Source organism: Cyphomyrmex costatus, unplaced genomic scaffold, assembly GCF_001594065.2.
Source record: "Cyphomyrmex costatus isolate MS0001 unplaced genomic scaffold, Ccosl1.0 scaffold133, whole genome shotgun sequence".
Taxonomy (NCBI): domain Eukaryota; kingdom Metazoa; phylum Arthropoda; class Insecta; order Hymenoptera; family Formicidae; genus Cyphomyrmex; species Cyphomyrmex costatus.
The window spans coordinates 241,707-264,402 of record NW_017275315.1 but is presented as its reverse complement, the minus strand read 5'-3'; the positions used below and the strand labels follow the sequence as shown (position 1 = coordinate 264,402).

Sequence of the window (22,696 nt, the reverse complement as noted above, 5' to 3'; positions counted from 1 at the left end):
ATTTAACAGCTTGTTTTTGACGTGAGGGATCCTAAATTATAAAATATACACACAAATTTTTTCTTAAAATCGTCCTTACTATACCTTATTACTTTTGTAATTAGTGTGCTTTTATCTCACTTTCTCACCTGGCCGCATCAAAGTAGCCAAGTTTGAGCTGGCGGCAAGGTTTCTTTTCGATAATGAACTTGCGCAGAAGTTTCGAAGCTTCGACGAGGACGGAGATTCCAAGGAAGACAGAGAAGTCCGATCATCTCAGTAACGAAACCGGGAGGGAAAAAGAGAGACATTATTCTTCTATGGTCTGTTCTTCTGCTTCTCCCCTTGTCTTTTCGTTATTTCGCGCTAGTACATCCAGTTCGAGACAAGGTTAGTGTGTCGTACCCGAGTGCACTGTGGGATTTGGCAGGCCATCAGGAAGGCGTCCAAAGGGATAACGGAACGGAAGAAAAGAGATAAAGTCAAATGGGACAAAAATAAACGAACGTGCAGCACGAAACGACAAACACCTCACGAAGAAGGATTATATTCTCGAAATTGACCCTGCAGCTCGATTTTTCACCAATCGGCACGTTTCAATGTTGGATTGATTCCAGAATCCGATAACCCTCTGTCTAGCCAGTGATGCCTTCATTCAACGCCCGCTGAATATATATTTACTTTTTAGTAAAACTAATGAAGCTGCGTAAGTGAAACTGAAACAATTCTTGTATCCGTAATTTCAAGCTAATTTAAAATATAAAAAATAAAAAAAGTTTTCTCTCAATCGCCTCTATATTCAGACGAACATCCCACGATATTACACATCGATCGAAATAGAGGGGTGCTTTTCTAAACCGCAAATTTTTACGATGCAATAACAGGGGTAACTTTATTTCAGTAAACGCACTACTGCATTACGCGTTCGCGTGGCATTAATTATGGACAGTATGTTTCACGAAAGCTCGAGGGAACCTGTGAGACAGCGAGGTCAATTTCCAAGCGAACGAAGTTATTTTCCTTTTCCCCGAGGGAAGCAGCGAGAATAACTTCTATCTCAACCTCGACGAAAGGGGTAGATTTCTTTCGTTCTCTCTCTCTCTCTCTCTCTCTCTCGACGTTGCACCTGTATATTTTTTTCTTCCCTCTTTCTACGTGAAAGATCGGATAGCGCGGAAAAAAAAGAACAGCTTTATGAATAACGTGAATATATAATAGTTTATGTATAATTAACGGGATAAATACTTAATCATGGTGTGCATATATATTCTTAAAATATCTCTGTCACACGTGTTGCTTTTTTGCACGAAATCGAGTGTGCAAATTGCGCCTGTCGCATCCAGCTTACGATATATACGATATATTTAGAATGTATGACAAAGATTCATGTAGTACGATATAAATATTTATAGTTTATAGTATTTATAGTCAATATCGCGCTGTTTATCTTTGCTCGTTTGTATTATTAATCAACATGTGACAAACATATAATTAGCACTTATTATTCGTGATGTATATAGACACATCTTTTTAATAAATCTAACAATTAATCACAGAGAGTCTGTTGGAACATGGCAATGTATATAAATATTAATGTGTAACAAGAAATTACAAATGTAATATTCAATTACGATCAATAAATCGAATTATTTCAGAAAATTCATAATTTCCTTTTTAATTGCAACATAAACAAGCTTTAGAGAGCCAATGCTAAATGTGACTGCATATAGCATTTATTATTATATAAAACAATTATAATTAAATACGTTTCGATCCTTATTTTGAATCTTCTTCAGTAATATCGAGTGATAAATTATTGTTCATCTTAGTGTGAACTGTGTATTCGCATCCATATACCACTGTCCATTAAATTACCAGATTTGATTAATGTTGCAAGGTGACATATCATACGATGTTGACATCACGATTGTCATGTCTCTACTCAACTTTTTTTTAAATAATAGAAATTAAATAGGCTACGAGAGTCTAAGCTAGGATGTGAGATGCTATACAATATAAACAAAATGTAAAATACAAAAATTACAAATGTTTTTTGTATTTTACATTTTGTTTATATTATACAGCACATCCTAGCTTAGATGTGCTGTATAATAAACTCGTAACCTATTTAATTTCTATTATTTTCAATTATTAAGAAGTCTCATTATAATTTTAATTTTTTTAAAAGTTTTCTATATTTTTCCAAATGCATCATTTTGCATTCGTTCATTTTATTTATATGTGTTTTTCTGTCTCGACGCTACCGTGTTTGCATGGCACTCGCATGTATTTTCACACGTCTGCATAACAACGTTGTACAACTTTCTCGGCCTTTTCGTTATTATTACTTTATACACACATGCGCATGCGTGCGTGCGTGCGTGCATGCGTGCGAGTTAATACCGGCAATCTTTTCCCCTTTCGATGCCGTGCCTCGCTCGCGCGTCCGGCGTTCCTGAAATATTTATGATTTACGTTCTAAAATATCGAGATCGCGTTTTATGGAGTAGTAATCGTTCGCGCGATGTGACACGATAATTTGCGGGGCTATCGTAGAATCATCCCTCGCTAAATTATGTCTTTGAGGAACTTCAGCTCGTGACAATGACACGACTATCGCGATACAAGCGTAAAATTTGTCATGAAGATTCGTTACGCTTACTTGGTTGAGCTTCGTGTAAATATGACGATTGTCAAGCGCGACACATGCAATGCTCCGATGAATGCAATCTACATTTTGTAAGTTCGAGCATTATTATTATTCGTGCAAACATAAGGAGGCCAAATTCCAGACATTTCACGATAAGTAATATATTATGCAATTACATATCTATACATCCGTGTAGTTCGCTGTAAAAATTCCTTTATAAAAGATCTTGTGCAATATATCCAATATACACTTTCATAACACACACATAAAACATTCTCTCTTAATACAAACTTTACACGATGGCCGTAATTTCTCTTCGGATTGCCATTCGGTCTTCACGAATACTACGCGGACAAAAACGAGTGATTGGAATTGATTAATAACTCTCTACGAAAGTAATCAATCTGATAAATGACTGGAAAATTTGTTCCGCGAAAGCTTAGCCAATTCGCCGATCTGATTCCTGCATAGAAAAACGACAGGGAAGAAATAAATATCGATGCTTTCTGAGATGATGAAGAAACGACAGAAAGGAATCAATAAAAAGGATAAACGAACGGAAAAGAGGAGTCGATAATAGGCATGGCGATTAAACGATTTAAATGAGAAGGTTCTTCGAGGTCATTTCGTCACCCCCGCCCACCCCGTCTCTCTCACCCCCTTTCCAAGGATATTCAAATCGGATCTTAACGACGTCCGATCACGCGATGGTCTCTCGCTTACTCGCGAAACTACGGAAACTCCACCCACGCGAATTCCGACACGAGTCTTCACGAAATAGTCGCGATTGCCATGCGAATCTGAATTCCGCGATGGAAATTGGAAGCGGCGCGACGGCAGCGGGCGTGCGGATGCAATCGCAGGGAGAACAGGAAGTCCCAAAAGTGCAACGATGCATTTGCAACTCCCCGGAGCGTCTGCAACTTTACGCTTTATCGCTTCATGACGTGGCGACCCGAATAAAATTCCTCGAAATTGCAGCGATTCAAATTTGATTAGCGACAAATTAAACCGCGAAAATTGAGATCTTGTTTAATTAAGGTACACACATTAAAGCCGAACTGTTTGAATCCACTTTTCGAATCAGTTGGGAATTGAATCGAAGCGATTCTATAAGCGGGTCGCAGGATTAATGCCTCTCGACTCTTGAGCCTTTTTGTATCCGTGGAGACACTCGTGATAGAACGACGCGAAATCGCGTGGGCACGTAGACCTCTTCGAAAAAAACATGTCTCCATCCGTTATAACAGGTTATAGGCCCTCGTAGTTTGAGAATCCATGAGCCTTTCGCGATGTGTATAGCGACCTCGGATATACACGGTGATCCGAAGCGTTCGGATATTCGCTAATGCTTTGAAGGTGCATTCTTCATGCGCCTCACTCCTCTTCTCTTTTTTCCTTCTCTCTTTCCTCGCGTCGTCTACGTTGTGTAGCCTGCGTCAAGGTACCTGCAATTCAAACAGGATGCGATTAGCGACGATAATCGAATTTCTTTATTGTATGTATTACAAACAAAATAATAACGTCAACGCGATAACGTCCACGAAAAAAACATGTGTAACAAGAAAGCGAGAATTGAAACTTCGTGAAGTAAATCTAAAATTAATCAAGGACAAGATTTAATTAATAATTTTTTTGCTCACAATTAATTTCTTTGATGTTTGATTTTAAAGCTATTGGTGCTTTGATGATTATAAAGGAAATTTTCTTTTGCGTTTCTAAGTTTAAGGAAAGTGAATGAATTTTTTAGGACACCTCGCTTGTACGCTCATTTTATCGTTTGTACGGGATCGTATAAGCGTGGGTGTTCATATGTATACGTGCTGTGTTACGTGCGAAGCAGTATGCGATCAACGTAACGGTTATTCGCCGAAAGTGAGTCTCTTGTGTCTTCCGAGTTACTGTCTCTTTCTTCCACCACTGACGCCTCCACGATATTCTCCTCAAGCGTGTCGCACGAGAATTTATTTCGTATTCACGAATTGTTCGTGATTCATTTCGGATAATATCATAAAATGAAGAAGAATCGTGTAATAAATATAAAATCTAAAAAAAATATAAATAATATTCTAAATTGGTGACATTTGAAAGAGAACACGAGAGCTATTATTCTTATCCTTTATACGTATAAATACATATTAAAAATCGTATTTAGAATCTTTCAGAACACGTTTCTATTGTTGATATTGTCGCTTTTATGTCGAGACTTCAACTTTTATTTCGAATTTACGCTTTCACCGTGTTTTTAATGTCGCCGATAAAAGAGTTCGCTTTCGTATTATGGAAAATTCTGAAAAAGTAGAGGTCTGCTTGTATATCGGGGAATGTCTAAAGGATAGAAAAAGTAAGAGCTAATACTCGTACAAAACGGCTGTCATTAAATTAAGTGCTAGTGACATCGAGACATTTTGTATACGGAGGTTGAGAGATTTTACCACAAGATTTTATTGTGGCACTGTACGACTCTCTTTCAAATGAAAACCTATATGTCGCGTTTGCCTTCCCCTGTACTCACACATTAAACGTGCGCGGGGAAAGGCGAAGGGCCGCGAGATGAAAGGGCAGCTTTCCGAGGAGAAGCGGGGTTGCGAAAGTCGTATTTGATCCGGAGGGACTGCCAATCAGTCATCTTCCGCCCGAGGGTGATTTTGTTCACTCGTTCAGGCGGGTAGGGGAGGAGGGGGGGGGTGTCAAGGGTCAGCGATATATATATTGAACCAAATCCCGCAGCCTATTGTCACTGAGAAAGGGAGGAAGGACGAAGTAGCATGAACAGGATCCAGGTCCAAAGTCTCGAGTTTCAACATACTCGCGTATATACGGATTTCTTTTTGGAGGGATAAAGACGAGGGGAGGAAGACTTTACTTTTTCGTCCTCGAGGGCTGCTTCTCGACAATTGTTTACTGATTATAGCGCCGAACAACATCATTTTAATAGATCTTAATTGTAATGAACATCAGAAACCGCATAGTAAAAATCAATTATTTTTGTCAGTTATCAATGTTAAGCTCTAACAGCTCCGCACGATGATTAAATTATTCCTTTAAACAGGTGAACTGGTCTCGACATTCGAATTTAATAATCAGGTAAAATTACAAAAGGATTATTCATAGTCGGATAACTATGTGTGGACAATAATATCAAATCAGTATTTTACGAATATATCGCACGCTGCATTACGTCGTACGTGTAAAGTGTGTCACCTGCCGATGTATATCTGCATTCGACGGTGAACTGCACTTCATTCATCTCGCGCGTCCGTGACTTCACAGATTCCAACAGCTTTCTCACGCATGTGCGCGTATATACACGAGACACGGCGCCGATCGCACGTGTGACTATTTTCGCCGCCGAGTGTTCGCCACTTTTTCAAGTGTTATACAGCTTGAGTCACGTTAATTCGCTAACTCGCACGTACGTGACCGCGCCGAACACATCGAGCAATGCTAATACATTATGTAAAGCCTCGAGACGATTACCGGTTGAAGTCTAATTATGTATGGCACGGCGAAACATCTTGTTTAAGGCCGTTGTACTGCTCGTCGTAGTTAATGTCTTTTATTCCGGCAGCACTCTGCTTGATGTAAACGATTTATAGCATTGGAGATCTTATTCGTTTAATGACAACGAAAATTGTTAAATTAAACCAATAATAACTTGAGTAAGACTTATAAAAACAGAAGAATCTCGTCATATTTTCTATTATATCTATATCATTTAGAAGATATGTTCGTGACTTTCGTGAGTATAACGAAAGTTTGAATATTACATTGCATTTTGTATTATAATTATAGTGTACTATAATTATCATTTTTTTACTTTTACTTGCTCTTAGTTTTAATTAATTTTATTATTTGAATGTCGAACTCCACTATTAATAGATATTATTGTTAAATTTATTTAAATATAAATGTATTTCCAACTTTGTCTGTACATGACGCTTTTCTTTCTCTTACTTAGTTGATTAATTTTAGGAACTTTAATTGCAAAGTAACATCAAGTTTCTAATTAAGTAATAATTCAAGGCTCAGAAGAATAAATCAAATATTGAATTAAAAAATTGCCAATATGAGCCGACACTAGTTGATCATGTGTGTAAAATAATTATTTTATTATAATCGTAAACGTTTCGATCTCTGTTTGAGATCCTCCTCAATACATAGGAAAATTATATTAATAGATGATGTTATAAAAATAAAAATCGAAGAATCAAATACGCAATAATTAACATTGTCCGGCAGTCTACTCTCGTTCATTAAAGTGTTGAATTTACTAAAAAATCAAGTTTCTAGTTCGTTTTATTTTAAGCTTCTGTAATGGTACGTAAACAGCACTAATTTTATAACTGACTCCAAACTCTGATGATTATGAGTCTTGTGATATTAAATCCTTTTTTATCGGAGATTATCATCTGTTTAAAATTCAATATGTTCAGGTTACATTTAAATTTAATGATATCAGGTATCTAATTTCACATGTTCAGGAGATAATTATTTGTTATTTTTCTTTAAATTCGAACTTTAGAATTCCCGAGGCCAGATTCTAATTCAGCGACTCGCAAATCCTTATAGCAAACAAGATTTTTTTAAAAGATTTTTTTTGTTAGAAAATTCCCATTCTCACCGGGTTTATGCATAAAAAAATTTCTATAATTATATTTATCCTGTATATTATATCTCTTAATTATTTGTTTTGCATTATTTTGTTTGTTAAAAATTATAAAAATCAATCGGATACGAAAGTTTTCATTATTATCTAAAGATTTTCATGATAGATAGCGAAGTCGCTTCACATGGACAGACTTCGCTTTGCTGATTTATTGAAGTTGAAACTTCGAAAGCTAATGAAAAAGGGAGAAAGAAGCCCTTCACGATCCTCGAAGTACTTTCAAGCGGTCCATCCGTCCGTCCATTCAATTTCCTGCGAGTTATACCGGACCCTGGCGACCAAGATCGTCGCGCATCGAGGAACGACAGACAGGTCGACGTGCTATTTTGCCCCTCCTACCCGCTGTCATCCCTTTCCACTGATTTTCAGCGGAAAGGGCGGAATTCTGTGTTACCGTCGTTGCGCACGTGTACATCCGCATGACCACGGCCAAGGGCCGATGAAATGGACGTAGGTCAGTTATGCGAAAGCTGTGCGATAAAATCGCTCGTCCACCGACGCGGTGTAAATATCATTTATTCCCGTCATTATCGCTCGCGCGCGCGTGTTATGCAATTAACATGGAGATGTATAATGCATGAGTGTCTGCATCAATGCCGATGGCCATCTCGATTTTTGCATGCGGCGTATACGAGAACCCGATAAAGGCGTAACGCGCGATTGCTATATACGAAATCAGTTTCGCGTGTGTATATATATCCCTTGCATCTGAAAATGAAACACACCTCCATTTATTCTGTTATTATTCTTTTTTCTATCGAAGAATCTGACATTTTTTCCACAAAGAATCACACAGAGCAAACATGTTTTTCAGAGGTCTATTAATATCTAATTTCATTTTAATCCACTCTCGATGGATGTCTATTTTCATGGATGTCTATATTAATGTTATATTTCCAACTCGAGCAAGTTTCCATGCGTAAAAATTTTGACAGATTAAGTTCCCTTTTTTAAATTAGTAAAAAAATTACTAAAAAAATAAAACACACACGTGGAGTAATTTTTGTGCTTCTAAAAGCACACATTTGGAACTGTTATCTTATCCTATTAGTATCTGGAGTACTTAGGGATCATTACAATTCCATTAACAGTTAATGAGAATATACACAGTTGTCTCCAAGCATTTAGAGATAAGAATTTTTATTTTACACGCATATCAGCAAACTTGTCTTGTTGACTTGCGTGCGCTTTTAATTTTTGCACAGAAAACAACGCAATCGAATTCAGTGCGAGCAATTTTCGATAAATGATTTAATAGGCAAGGAATGAAAGGCGAGTCAAAATAAACGACGTTTATTTCTTTCTTAAGATACTGTTCCTAAGCGGGAGCCGAGTAACTGACTTACACACTACGTTACGCGTTGCGTAAAACAGCGCGTGCTATCGTAACGTGGAAAGGTCAGTGTCTCTTTCTCTCGACGGGGACATCGTGATTCGCAGCGTGACGGACGTTGCCCGAAATATCTGCCAGGCGGAAAGTCGGGAGAGGAAGATCGACGATCGCCCAGCTTTATCCGGCAAACGCGAGAGAACGGTGACGTAGAGTGTTTTTTCCTCGTTTTCGGCCACTTTATAGCCGGCCGGATAATTTATGGCTGCTGATACGCGACGAAACGACCGCGGACTTTTTGCCACGACAAAACTAGCTTGTGAATGCGAAAAAAGATGCGTGCTTGATGGTTTTTAATACTTTTTTGGAGAACCTACAATAATGCGGAAAATTACAGAATAAAACGTCACTGTTTGTACATACGCGCTTTTACTGCGTGTTTTTGTAATATTCAGCGGTAAACGACCGTCTGATATTTTTCTAGCACTTACATTGAATGGATTCGATGTAATAAACATAAATCTCTAGCAAAAACCTACGGCATCGGACTGCTATCTAAACTATTTCTCAACACATCCACTATCACAAAAACAAGGCATAATTTTAGGTTTAAAATAATTTAAAATTATGATAAAGTACTTTTACTTTCAGACCTGGTATTTTATAAAAAAAAAACTTTGACAAAATTATTAAAATTCTCTTAAATAATGGCTACCCTTTACACATCATTTTCTCCACTATTAACAAAAGACTACACACAAAATTTGACCAGTTTAACAATATATCATCAAATAACAACAAGAATAATAACAATAATGACAAGGATAATGAGATCAATAGACTCATATGAATAAATCCAAAAAAAAATAATGAGAATAATTCACGTGGATTTTTTACTATACTACCTTACGTACCCAACATCTCACAGATAGGATAAAACATTTTTTTTTTAAAAGAATGCACATATTAACATGGCCTATAAAAGCATAAATAGGCTAAACAAATACATAAAAGTTCAAAAAGATATTCTACCTACTCAATCACAATCTAATGTAGTATACAAAATAAATTGCAAAAATTGTGACGCATCATATGTGGGCCAAACAAAAGAATTTTAAAAACACGCATTAATGAACATAAGAATCACATTAAACGTAACTTTCTGTCATAGCTGCTCACAGATTGGAATTTAATCATGAATTTAATTGGAAAGAGAAGTCAAAATATTGAACAAAGAAGAATTTTTATACAAAAGATTCACTTCTGAGATGATTTATATTTAAAAAAAAGTAACGGTTTAAACATAAAAAATGATACAGAATCTTTAGACCCAATGTATGTCGATTTGTTCACAGAAACATGATGCTTCCCTCTCTTGTCTCAACCTTTATTACATCGTTTAGTTTTATTTTGTATCACATGTATTCGACCATTCTTACTGTCAAGATCTATGTATTTATTGTCGCGCCGCTTATCATGTAAGTCAAATAATGTTAACACAACCACCGTTAATATTTATTATCGTCATATTGTCTAATTCTAATATTTTATTTAACTGCATATAATTTGACTTGGAAATCACAATGAAAAATGCTGATAAAACTACATAAACACCAGAGCTAACTAACATCATGTTATTTTAATTTAAGCAACACTTAAAAATTTTTATATCTACAACATAATATTGTACTGAAAAGAATCGTATTCACGAAACGTATACATTTTTTAACTGATAAATAAATTAACACACGAACATCTAGTGGCTGGCTCTTGTAGGCAATTTCCTCTTTCTTTATGATAAATCTAGGATAAGAATTAGAATGTTTCGAAAATACGAGTTAGTTTTTACTAATAGTAAATAATTCTATCTTTATTCTCTATGATTAGAATTATTCTATGATTAGAATCATATCGTTTCTAATAATACATTAAAACTCTACAAATGTTAACAAGATATTTGAGTAGTGATTCATAAAATAAGTATTTTCGGTGACATTTGTCACACTCAGGTATACAATAAAGTCGGAATTCTTTCTGGAATTCACCACAAATCTAAAACCATAAATCTTTTGAAATCTGATAAAAACTACGAAGTAAATTTTCATGAGAAAGTAAGATACTATATACGTGAACCTGGCATCTTAATTTTCTTAAGCAATTTTTTATTTTAATGATCAGACTATATTTTTCTCGCTTTCTCTCTCTATTTATCCAAAATTGTAGAAGTATTTGAAATCAAAAATCAAAATTTAAAAAAATAGGCGATATTCTTTGCAATATATTAGAATAAATTAAAGAATTTAACGAATTTATTGGCTCGTAGCCCTGTTTTTCTCCATTAGTTTTAAATTTATTGAGCCTTATTACAATCTACATTTAAAAAAAAAATAATTAATGAGTTTCTGCGAAATAATACATCAGTTTCGCACACAAAATGAAGCGATAACTTTTTTGCAAAAATTAAATTGTTGTTAAAAAAAAAATTTAATGATAAATTTTGCGAGACACTGCGCTTGTCATCGCTCGTTTTTCTCTCGCACGTCGATTTGCTTATAAATTATCAAAACGAGTTGTCGAGCCACGATACTGAAGTCGTCTGAACGACGACAGCAACGGGGCCAGGTCGATTGGCAATGTCTGGGCCTGTAATTAGGTTTGCGTTGGTGGTAACGTCATTACTCGGTAAGCTTGCAATTTCCTCGTGGCCGCCGCTTGTCGTCTCCAACCGGTTCCCTTCGTGGCGTTCCGCGGTAGCCACTAAAGCTGTTTGCTCCTGGACCGAGAGCGATCGACCAATCAAGGGACTTGTCTCGCTTGGACCCAGAAGGGGGGGAGGGGGGGGAAAGGGAGGTGGTGGACGAGCCATCCTCATTCAGATAAATTGTACCATTTTTTCATGATGGGGCGTTGCACGAAATGACGTACATGGATTTTGGTCGACATAATGATCGGACGCTTAAACACCACCGTAATAAGATACCTTACATTGTACTGCATTAAACGCAGTAGGTGGTGTCGTGTCAAGGAAATTTTTACATTATCGAATTGTGTAATATAACGACGTCTTGTTACAAGCTGCTGAAATATTTAGTCAGGAAATATTTAATTTTTAAAGACAGATATTAGATATATGTATTTACATACACGTGTGTATGTGCGTGTGTGTAGTAATATAATATATTATATATTATAAAAAACTCCTCGGAACTACTAAATATTAATTTTAGTTTCTAACTTGTCTAGAAAAGATACTGCATTTTTATCCATTTACATTGATATTTACTAATTAAGAAGTTCGCTATTAAACAAACAATACGATAGGACTACGTCTTATTCTAATAATACTACTCTCTAAATTCTTTGGAATAGAATTTTATCTCTACATTTTTTGAAGTGAAATTTTACCCTCAGAAGTTCTAGGAGAGTGATAATTGCGCCAGATAGTCCGGTAGGAACGAATTTTTTCACTCTTAGAAAGTAAAGAATCACTTCAAGCGAGCTTTCAATTTACAATCTAGTCTATCTTTCTCTCTGCAGAATGAAATAAATTTTACTCTCCAAGAAAAGAGACTGAAATTTCAGTGTGGTAAATATTAAGTTTAGCTCCTTTATATCCAATCTTGAAAAAATTAGGCTTATTCGACGACGTGTTTTTTCACGTTGTTTAGAATGGACGAATCTAGCAGAAAAGAAGCATCGCTCTGCTTCGCGAAGCGAAATATTAATTATTAAAGTTAACCTTGTAGATTAGGTTAGGTTAGATTAGGAAATTTACTCTTACGGGATTGGTGCAACTACCACATTTCTGAAATTTTACTCCCAAAAATTAGAGTAATACTCTAAAAAATGAACAATTTCATTCTTTGTCAAAAGACGACAGAATTTTCACTCTTTAGAGTGAAATTCTACTCCAAAGAATTTAGAGAGTATGTAATAATAATGATAAAATAAATGGAAATAGAAATGAATTTCTTTGAAGGAAACTTTAATTCGCGAATTTTTTACGAGCGCTTCTTCCTCAAGGATTTTCTATCACAATACATTAAACTATCATCTTTGTATGTTTTACAGTGGCGTTGCCGTATCTTGTGGGGAATGCAGCAGCAGTGGCACCAGCGATATCACAGAACCGGGCTCACCATGTAGCACCAGCAGCGATGAGGGGGTAGCTGCGATACGCGGCACGTCTGCCAGTCCGCTGCCATCTCTGCCCAAGCTGGCGCCGTCGTCGCAGCTCGGTACCAGGCCCCAGTGGCCCTGGACCCCGCCGTTGGCGGCAACTGCCTGTTCCACTACCGCGTTCAAAAGGCTGAGGGGCGAACCCGAGGCTGGCGCCCTTCCGCGCTCCGGCGCCGCCGATCCCACCTCCAGAGGGGCCGTCAAGGTGAATGGAAAGACTGCAGGCAGCCAGCACCACCACGAGTCCCAGGGCAAGATTACGGAGTACTTTAAGACGCAAATTAAGCCGCAACAGCCGAAGGTTGATATCTATTTGAGATAGAAGCGAATAATAAATGTGTCAGGAAGAAGTATTTTTATGCGAAAATAAAACAAAATGTGAAAGAGACAAAAAATCTTAGATCTCTACATCTTTTCGTAAAAAATGAGTTTTTTCAGTTATCAATAGGTACCCAACTCACACTATAGTTCTTTGTGTTTTGAAAGAAATGTAAGGTAGACTTTGAATGACACGGTTGATACCTATAGTAGGTAGTTCTTAAAACACAAAGGCATCAACAGATCTTGAAATTTAAGAAAGTTCTAAGAGATTTTGACATTTTTTAATTTTAGTTTCAGAACTGCAAATGGATAAATGTTCATACTTTTTATAATCTGAACTTTAATTAAATTTTAATTTAAAGCTTGTAAAAATATACAAAATATTGATTGTAGCCAAACTATGCAGTACATTAACTCTCATCGTTTGTTTAGCGACTTTTGATTTGCAGTTCGTAGAAATTAAGAAAATAAAGGAAAAGTAGCGAAAGAAAATATTTCTTCGGTTAAAACCAATGTAGCAACGGAAGTGTTGAAGATATCGACCGGCTTTACTTCGCGCGAACACTTCAGATACAGACTCATCTTATCGGCGAACACGCGTTTATCGGATATTGAATTAGCCTTTTTTAAAAAGCTCGCGCGTGTAGGTAAGGTCTTTTCTAACAGGTTGATATTAATTCGCGGAAACCGTTCTTGTCCTATCGATCGACAATTTAGCGTGACGCGTTCTCGATAATTCGCGTTCACATCGCACCGTATTTAACGCCAAACGTATCTATGAGGCTAAATTAACATCAGACAAAGCAAATTATTCTTTACATCGATACAAGAAGCATGATAAGTTATTCATCATAATCCAGAGTTTCTTGATAAAGGCTGAATGTTTTTGCCTAATACACGATTACTTTGATGTCACTCTTATCGTGATCCATACGATGATCTAACTTTAGCAAAGAAGCATCGTTCTTTAATACTGAATTATTTATCGAAAAATATTGGGGGCATCGTATAAATATTTGAATAGTGTCTATAATTAATAACTCGTTATACGTTATTTAACGATCATAAAAAAGTTACTTTATTTTTGTAGAACTAGATATGTAAATTCACACTGAAATATTAAATATGTTACGTCGAAATTGAGATTTAGATTTTCTCCGTTTTTAGGGTTAATGCATCTAAGCAATTTACCCGGGGATTGGAGATCAAGTTGTGCGGTTAAGATTCACTGGGAAGTACGGGATAATTGTTCGGAAGGATAATTTTGAACCCGGTGTGAAAAAGCTTACGGAGCTTATAGGCGAGTCTACGTGGATCGGCTTTTTAAATATCTTTGTGATCAGGGAACGAAAAATTGATCTCGAACGGTTGGAGTGAATATATACGCTTTCGCGAAGCGAGCCTACCGGTTTATTTTGATTTAGTAGTTGCGCCAATTTCTGGAAATAGGGGAAAGGATTGTGGTTTGAATTAAGAGCTGATTTGATTTGAAACCTCAATCTCTTGTTGTTTACGTCCGCCTTTGGTAGGCATGAAGTTACGCGAAAGAATTATCGGTGTTCCGAAGGAGTGTCGTAAGACGGGGGCCCACGCTATTGGCAGCGCCGGTCATAACAACCCTCTGAAAGCGTGATAATTATGAATTCTCTGAAGAGGCGGTATTAGACGGGGGCCACGCTATTGGCAGCGACAGTCACAACAGCTCCTCGGATACTCATATGTAATTGAATGAAATTGAATGTAGTTGAATGAGACACTGCAGAGATTTAGGCTTCGGCCGAGTTGATTTAGTATTGTCGTTTAATAAAAATAAAACAATGAGGAAACATAGGAGTGAGTTTCGAAAATTAGAGCGAGGATAGTTCTTACCCACTTCCAGAATAGTTTTCTACCTTTGCTTTTCCTTTCTGTTACTGTTACTGACTTGTACTGACTGACTGACTGTTTCAGCTTTTGTCAGCTCCTTTTATATTTTGAAAATGGATGTAGGAATGTCCTTTCAGGACCAATCAATACTCCTCGAAATTTGGTAGGACCCTATATTCGCGCTTGCTTACCTTAAGATTAGGAAGCAGGACTCCGCGTAAGCCCTACTCTTGGCACTACGAGTCTAGTTTTATCTTAGTAGACGAGAGTTTTAATAATTTATAAAAGTTCGGTCTTCCTTAACTAATATCCTTATGCGAGGCGAAATGTGACGACATGTTCTAAATTATATTAATACTATATATTTTAAATTGGATTAAAATATTTTATAACTTAACATATCATAACTCTTGGACAGATTTTAGTTTCATTAAGAATAAGAGAAAAAAGAAAGGAAAGGAAAAATAAAAGATATTCATCCTCTCTCTCGCATTCGGAAACGTCTTAATTTTTATCATATATTACTATTTAATTATTAGGCATATATGCTATTGTTTAACATTTTTCTAGGAAAAGGCCTTTGAAGGCAAAAAAAATTGTAAAATAGATATTCTTTATCTATGTGACACATAAGGGTATACGAGCGTGAGCTATCTGTTTGTTTGAATGTTTAAAAACTAAAATAGGCCCTCCTATAAAAGGGACGGTTATAATATATAGTTTCAAAATAAAGATAAAATAGGGACAAAATATCAAAACTAAAACGAAATACTAAACTAGAGATAGGATGAAGAAATTGTATAAATCATATATTTATCATATTTTTATCGGGAAGTAACAAATACTAAGATCTAGTTTAGACCGAGTAAGATATTTTTCTACTTGCAATTACTTCTATTATGTGTCAGTCTAATATCACTTATTATTATTTACTTTATTTTTATTTCTTTTGAAAAAAGTTGCGCTGTCTAATTGTCTTTAACGTAATTCTAACATAAACTACCTGTGTTAAATAAATAGTACTAAAATTTGTTGTTATTCTTATGTTGACAGATAAAGAAAACGAACGAAATGGTATTGGTAGCGAAGAGCTCAGAATTTCGAAGGCCACCTATGGTGCAGAGGAATAAAGGCGGTCTCGCTAAGTACTTGGGTACAGTGTCGTCCAACACAAATCGCAGTACTGTAACCAACGAGCCCTGGGAAATGAGAACACTGACGTCATCATCGACGAAAAAGCCGCTGGTCATTGTACCAAGGGCCAATGGCAAGATAGACAAGAAGCTTCCGAAACCACTGCCAAGTCTGCCAATCTCGAACGACGTACTGAAAAATCTGCCCAAGATCTCATCCCTCAGGTATAGATGTTCGATTTATTTTAGCAGTACATCTTAATGCAATAATGCTGATTCATTAGCTAGTCAATTAACTAGCTAATTTTTTGCTATTAAACGCATATTGAGAGTTTGCCAAGCAACATGTGTGTCTAAGAGCTGTGATCAAAGACGTATTTCGGACTTCGTTAAGAGACATCTTAAAAACGTCTTCAAACACTTTAAGACTTTCCGTGTAGCACGGGTTTTGTTATAATATCCACTGTATAATTTATTTTAGTCAAAAGAAATGGAACTTTTATGGTAAGTAAAAAATGTTATCAGATTAATGACTAGTTTTTAATTTTTGATATAGATTAACTTCGGACGCGAGTATTAATTCAATCAAGGGTAGTTCTCCACCCGCTACTGCTGCCTCGTCGCTATTGGGTGAACCATTGGATTTCAAAGCAATCTTGACGAAGCCGCACGTGAACGAGAACAATAATCTGACGAACAGCTGTGGAAGTATCCTGGGTGCGTTAAGATCGCAAAGCGGCCACGAATCCCCTATTTCGAGGTTGTCTTCGCCGTCGAAGGAGGACAACAAGGATGAAGATGGCCAATCGGCACCGATTGACGTTGATGAAGACGACGTTGATGAAGAGGACTCTCTAGGTAGCGAATCGAAACCGTCGCCTATTCTTTCGGCACCGACTACCATTCGATTTCCGGCACGAGCGCCCGAGAAGGATAGATCTCAAGCTACTGATAACGGAATCTGTCGTTGGGACAAGTGCGAAGCCAACTTCGAGTCTGTGGGTGGTCTTTTGGAGCATTTGCAGGTACACAATTAATCATTAGATAATTATTTACCATCGATCTTTTATCTTTGCAGAAAATGTTTGTTAATCAGATCCTCGTCTTTCTTATTTGAAAAATTCAACTCATTAATATAAAATATAGTTTTTGTATACAATTTTTGTATTCTTTATAGGCTGCGCACATCAACACGCAAACCGGCAGCGACAATTTCGTCTGTCAATGGCAAGGGTGTAAAGTACAAGGTAGGACTTCATGTTCCCGGCGATGGTTGGAAAGACATGTTCTATCTCACGGCGGTAATAAACCCTTTCGATGCATTGTCGATGGTTGCGGTTGCAGATTCAGTTCTCAGGTAACACGCGTGTTTTTCTCTCACATCACTGTCGTTATAATATTTAATAAAACATTTAGAAACTAATCTATATTCATTTGTAGATCGCCCTTGAGAGGCACGTGAATGGTCACTTCAATCAGCCGGAAACGAGCAGCACTAATGGAAGACGTAGTTGCGAGAATGGCGGCAAGCTCGTTAGGAGGAATGGCAAGAAGCTTAGATATAGGCGGCAACCTTGGTCTGGTGGGTATTATTTAATTACTATTTTATGTTGCTTATAGATTTGTTTTTTTTTCTCTTAAAAATGTTTTGTAGATTGATAAAAAATGATATACCTATATTAATATTGTGATGTCATTGCAGCGAGACTTTTTGATTACTTTGACTCGGGAGTAATGGAGGGTCTCCAGCACAGGCTACTGGATTTAGCGACATCGAGGACGCAAGGGCGACTAGCTGAAACGCCAGGAAACTCGATGGCACTAACTAGTCAAGTAAGTTATAATTATCGCACCGTGCAGCGTCATAAAGTTTACTGAAACTTATTTCAATAAAATTTCTCTTTCAGGTTTTAGCGAGGAGAGTTGAATTGGACGGAAAGACGAAAGTGTTATTGCGATGGTATCCTCAAGATATGTAAGTTTCCTGAGTAAAAAATAAACTTTAATTATACGAATATCTGAAAGGCTGATGATTCATTCTTATCGTTGCGTGTTTTTTTTTTACAGAGAACCGGATGAATGGGTACTAGAATCCGAAGTACAAAGCACGAAGCATGTAGGTATTCGCAAGGCAGTCGCTAGTAATCCGGAACAAGTGAGTTTGGCTCTCTATCCCGCAATAAGCGGTCACACGCCGCCGACGCTGCGAGCGAAGCAGCGTCGAAAACCAGTAAAGAACTCGTGATAATGTCGGCCGATTGGCCGGATACCAGAACTGACCTAACGAGCACTGATATCTCAAACCTTCTTCGAGATGAAGAAGAATAGAGTGCTGCCGTTGACATGAGCACGACACGGTCTACAACACTTCCTGGTCGGTGAAGATGAAGGCCATGACGATGCGACCTGAAATACCCAAATGTATCGAAAGAGACAAAGACCGCTTTAGAAGATAACTAATCTAAAGATAAATGACCAATATGGCTGGATTAAAAAATAAGAATCGTCGAAGGAAATCGTGCAACAGATAAATTCAGGATGTAATACACAGTAGCGATAAGAACAAGAGATACAGTAGATGGACGAACAAAGAAACGATCATCCGTCCTTCGTTTTGAGGACGAATATGCTCAGCAATGAACGTCGTTATTTATCGATGGATACATCTATTAACGCGCTAGTTTTACGCGAATCCCTGCCACGCATAATTCCACGCTCGTCGGCTTCGGAAGCGCTAAGTTTGGGCCTCGAAAGTGCCTCACCGTGGATACATTTCGTACCGTCTTCTACCGTGATCAAGATCCCAGAGACAGATGCGTGGTGAAAACGGTAGTAAAGGTAGACAAAGACAAAAAGTTAAAAAAAGAAAGCAACAAAAAAGAGCTTTTGTGTATTTGGTTTTGCCAAAGAAAACAGAGGTCGTACACAGAAAAAATATTTAAGCGGTAGTTAACAATTTATAAAAAGATAATCACTCTGGTGGCCTTAGGATTCAATTAATATCTTACATCGGCCCCTTGGCACTTCCGGGAACTGAATATCTTGGCAATCTCCGACGATGCTTCGAAAAAAAGGAAAAGAAGGGAGAAGAAGAGAGAAGATGCTTCTACCTCGATTTACAACTCGGTAGAAACTCGCGTCGGTTGTCGTCATATGATGACACGAAAAGGATCGAGAAGAAGAAACATGAGAAGACGGAAGAAGATCGTGGACAGCGCGAAGCGGACGCAGAAGACTGTATCGGGACTATATGAGAGAAAATTGGAGAAGGGAATTTAGGTTGTTAGGTGAGGATTCATGAGTACGAATGAAAGTATGTATGTATGTATGCGAGAGAGACTGAGTGATAATGCTCCGAATTCGCCGTTATTTCCCTGAATAGGGTGACAGTCTCCCAGACTGAAAAGCTCGGCACGAAATTGAAGGATTGCGGAATAATCGGACGATACGTACGCCACCGAGACTTCTATCGAGGGTTATTTCTCTTCGTTCTTCGTGGAAGTAGAGGTAGAACGGAGAGACGATGTACAAAACAAAATTAAAAAAAAAAAGTGATTCTCAAGGCCCGAGGCATGCTCGAATCAGCTATTGAAAAGAAATGTATGATGTCGAACTTGCCTCGTTTCTGTGCCCGAGACGTGTTCGATTTCTTGTGTACTTCATTATTCGCGTTATTTTTATCTTCCTGCTGAGTCTCGTGCAGCATGTTGGCGTACTCTCGTCGCATTAAAGAACGCAAAATTTAATCAAGTGATAAGATGAAAAGAAACGGGAGTAGGTAAACATGCTGCGCAACCACAATCTATGAGCTGTTACCCTCAAAAGGGGTAAATTACGTACGTAGGCTGTGTTACATTTCCCACGGACTTGTTAAGCAAAGAATGGGTTGAATGGAATGAACAAAGAACGCGACGTGGATTGTTGCTCTTGCGATTCGTGTATGTGACTTTGCAAAAAGAGAAATAAATTTTGCGACAACAAGCTTTTCGCGGACGATCGCGGAGTAGCAACACCGTGCACGTGTGTATGCATAGCGAATAGAACTTCATATAAATTAAGGTTCGCGAAGGAGAAGAGTATGTATCGTGTGAACGTATTGAATGAGTGAGAGTTGATCGAGAAATAGATGAGATTGAAAGATTGACGAGAAAATCAGAATGGATGAGTTGATTGAATATGAATGAGAAATTGAGCGACTGAAAAGAAATGGAGACCGTATGAGACACACAGACAAAGACGGAACGTCATTACACACCAGCTAAGAAACACTGCCAATATAATTGTAATTAAGAGCTCTACGACATTAATTAATTATTCTTATTATTATTGTAAAATATGATTGTAAAACTCCAGATGTAATGCAAGAGAATAGTAATAGCGATAGGAATAACACGACCTATCGGAAACTGTATATTTCAGAGTATCCGATGTCTTTGAGAGGTTGAAATCGTGTTATTCCTATCGCTATCATTATTCCCCCGCATTGTGTCTCGGGCTTAAGTGTATAATCGAATAGATCTCTAGCTGACGCGCGAGGATATGTAATAAGGAGGACATGTAATAAGAAGCGGCTGTTCCGATAATGCGTCGTTGTCACGTTCGTTTCACGATATTTTAATTATATAAATATACTTTTTCTCAAACTGCCCGTGTGTAAGGGAGTGTTCCGTGCACGCGACATACACGGCGCATCGCGAACACGAGGCCGCAAGTTGTAAATGTAAATACTTAGTTGAAATTATCGTAACGAAACGACATATTACATGAATCCTATACTCGCAACTGTAGGCTTGCAACCCGTCACTGCTAAAGCAAGCCACTCGCGAGTTATGTAAAAAAAAGTATGTATATCTCTCTGTATCCATTGATTTTCGAGCACAGCGTTCCCGCGAGGGTGGCACACATACGGCGGTGGATTATTACTTCCTTTTGAAGAAATCGAAAAATGGACACCGAATATAAACGCGTCACTGCCAGAATCACGCACTGCCAACCCCGTCGTTCTAACGACGCGCCTGTAACGTAGTATCTCTCTTTATTACACGAGCATATATTCGTTCGTATCGTGCTTCTAAGAAACTCGTCGTCGGCTCTTTTCTCTTTATACGTACATACATACATACACACACGGCCTAGCCGCAGCCACTGTTCCCGAATTGATATATTCTTCGAGTGTATATCGTCGCTCCTAAGGAAAGATTCATTAACATAATACTTTGTAATTTTTAAAAAAACTAAGTATTGACAAAATTCAGTTTCTATATTTGAATGACATTCGTCGGTTTAAAGCAATTATTCGCGCCTTGAAATGTCTAGAGGTCTGTTCTTTTTCGAAGTAAATTCTGATATGGAATTGACTAATGCAATAAGTTGAGAAAGAACAAATATAATTTGTTTCACTCCAGTGTATAACCAATTCAGAACTTTCTTGGAAAAGAAACAGGCTCTATCTAATTGGAGAGCTAATTTATTTTTGTGGCTTTAAAAATTAATTAGATAATTTATATAGTCTTCTTTAAGATCGACGATATTCTCCTAATGCTCATTTATCTCGCATTGCCAAATTTCATCGAATAACATGGTCTAAGGCACTGCCAGTGAGACATACAGAATAAGACGAGTGTGAAAAGAGATACCATAGATTCTGCCGAGGAGTCCTACCCGCATTTCAAATTGACCTGTATTTCATCGGGACGACACCTCAATGCCATACGATGTCTCATGAGGAATTTTTATGCGTTCTTGACCCCGTTTTGGAACCGAAACGCGATAAAATATAAAAATAAGAAGCAAAGTAGTTAATATATTAATTTCAAAATGTGCACAAAAAACATAAAAATTCGTAAAGTTACTTAAAAAATGTTTGACATATAAGAATATATTATTATATCTTTTAAATGGTTGTGTTACTTTCGAATTGAAATTTTATATTTAATCTTAACTTTTTTTCTTTATCTTTGTTTTATATTTTATTGTGTTTCGATCATTCATCATATATTCACCTAACTTTGTTCTTTTGTGGCGCGATTATCCTCTCTTTGCGATTGTTATTTCTGTCCTTTCACCTTACCAATTTTTTATCGCACGATCTCTGCTCATGTAAAACAAATTGTCAATCAAGATTGTATCGATTAGGCAAGGGACCAATCTTTTACGTACGTGAAAATTTATCTGCCATTTTTGGCATTAATAATCGTTTTCACGGAATATGTCTTTCTTTGCAACCGACCAATTAAATTGATCGTATTTCAAGACTTTTTAGTTGATACGGAACATTTAGGTTTAATTTATTAGAGAGAGAAAAAGAGCTGAGCAAAGATTTCGTTAGTTATTAAGTTTACTCTCTCTGTCATTTTCTTTTTTATCATTTTCTTAATATTAGCCGTAAAGGTGAGACGATAGAAAGAACTTTCGATTGTTTAAATCGTGCTTGATCTCGTGGAATGGAAGAACCGCGATAAATGATAAAGAGTGAAAGAGATGGAGAGGAAAGCTCTCTTCGAAGGTTCTTCCAATTATATTCTCGCGATGTAAAATTAAATTCGAGCGAATGAGCAATATAAAAATGG

General features: G+C 37.2%; 1 protein-coding gene across 1 annotated transcript in view; it reads left to right on the top strand.

The window, feature by feature from the left end:
• Window positions 1–21,339, top strand: part of jing (AE binding protein 2 jing) — a 90,721-nt gene extending 69,382 nt beyond the window's left edge. The window contains exons 2-9 of the mRNA XM_018551012.1: window positions 12,700–13,108; window positions 16,048–16,352; window positions 16,684–17,152; window positions 17,305–17,484; window positions 17,568–17,709; window positions 17,830–17,960; window positions 18,035–18,102; window positions 18,195–21,339. Coding sequence (XP_018406514.1) covers window positions 12,700–13,108; window positions 16,048–16,352; window positions 16,684–17,152; window positions 17,305–17,484; window positions 17,568–17,709; window positions 17,830–17,960; window positions 18,035–18,102; window positions 18,195–18,372 — 1,882 coding nt within the window. The 3' untranslated portion in view covers window positions 18,373–21,339. The remainder of the gene's footprint in view (window positions 1–12,699; window positions 13,109–16,047; window positions 16,353–16,683; window positions 17,153–17,304; window positions 17,485–17,567; window positions 17,710–17,829; window positions 17,961–18,034; window positions 18,103–18,194) is intronic.
• The last annotated feature ends 1,357 nt before the right edge of the window (window positions 21,340–22,696 follow it).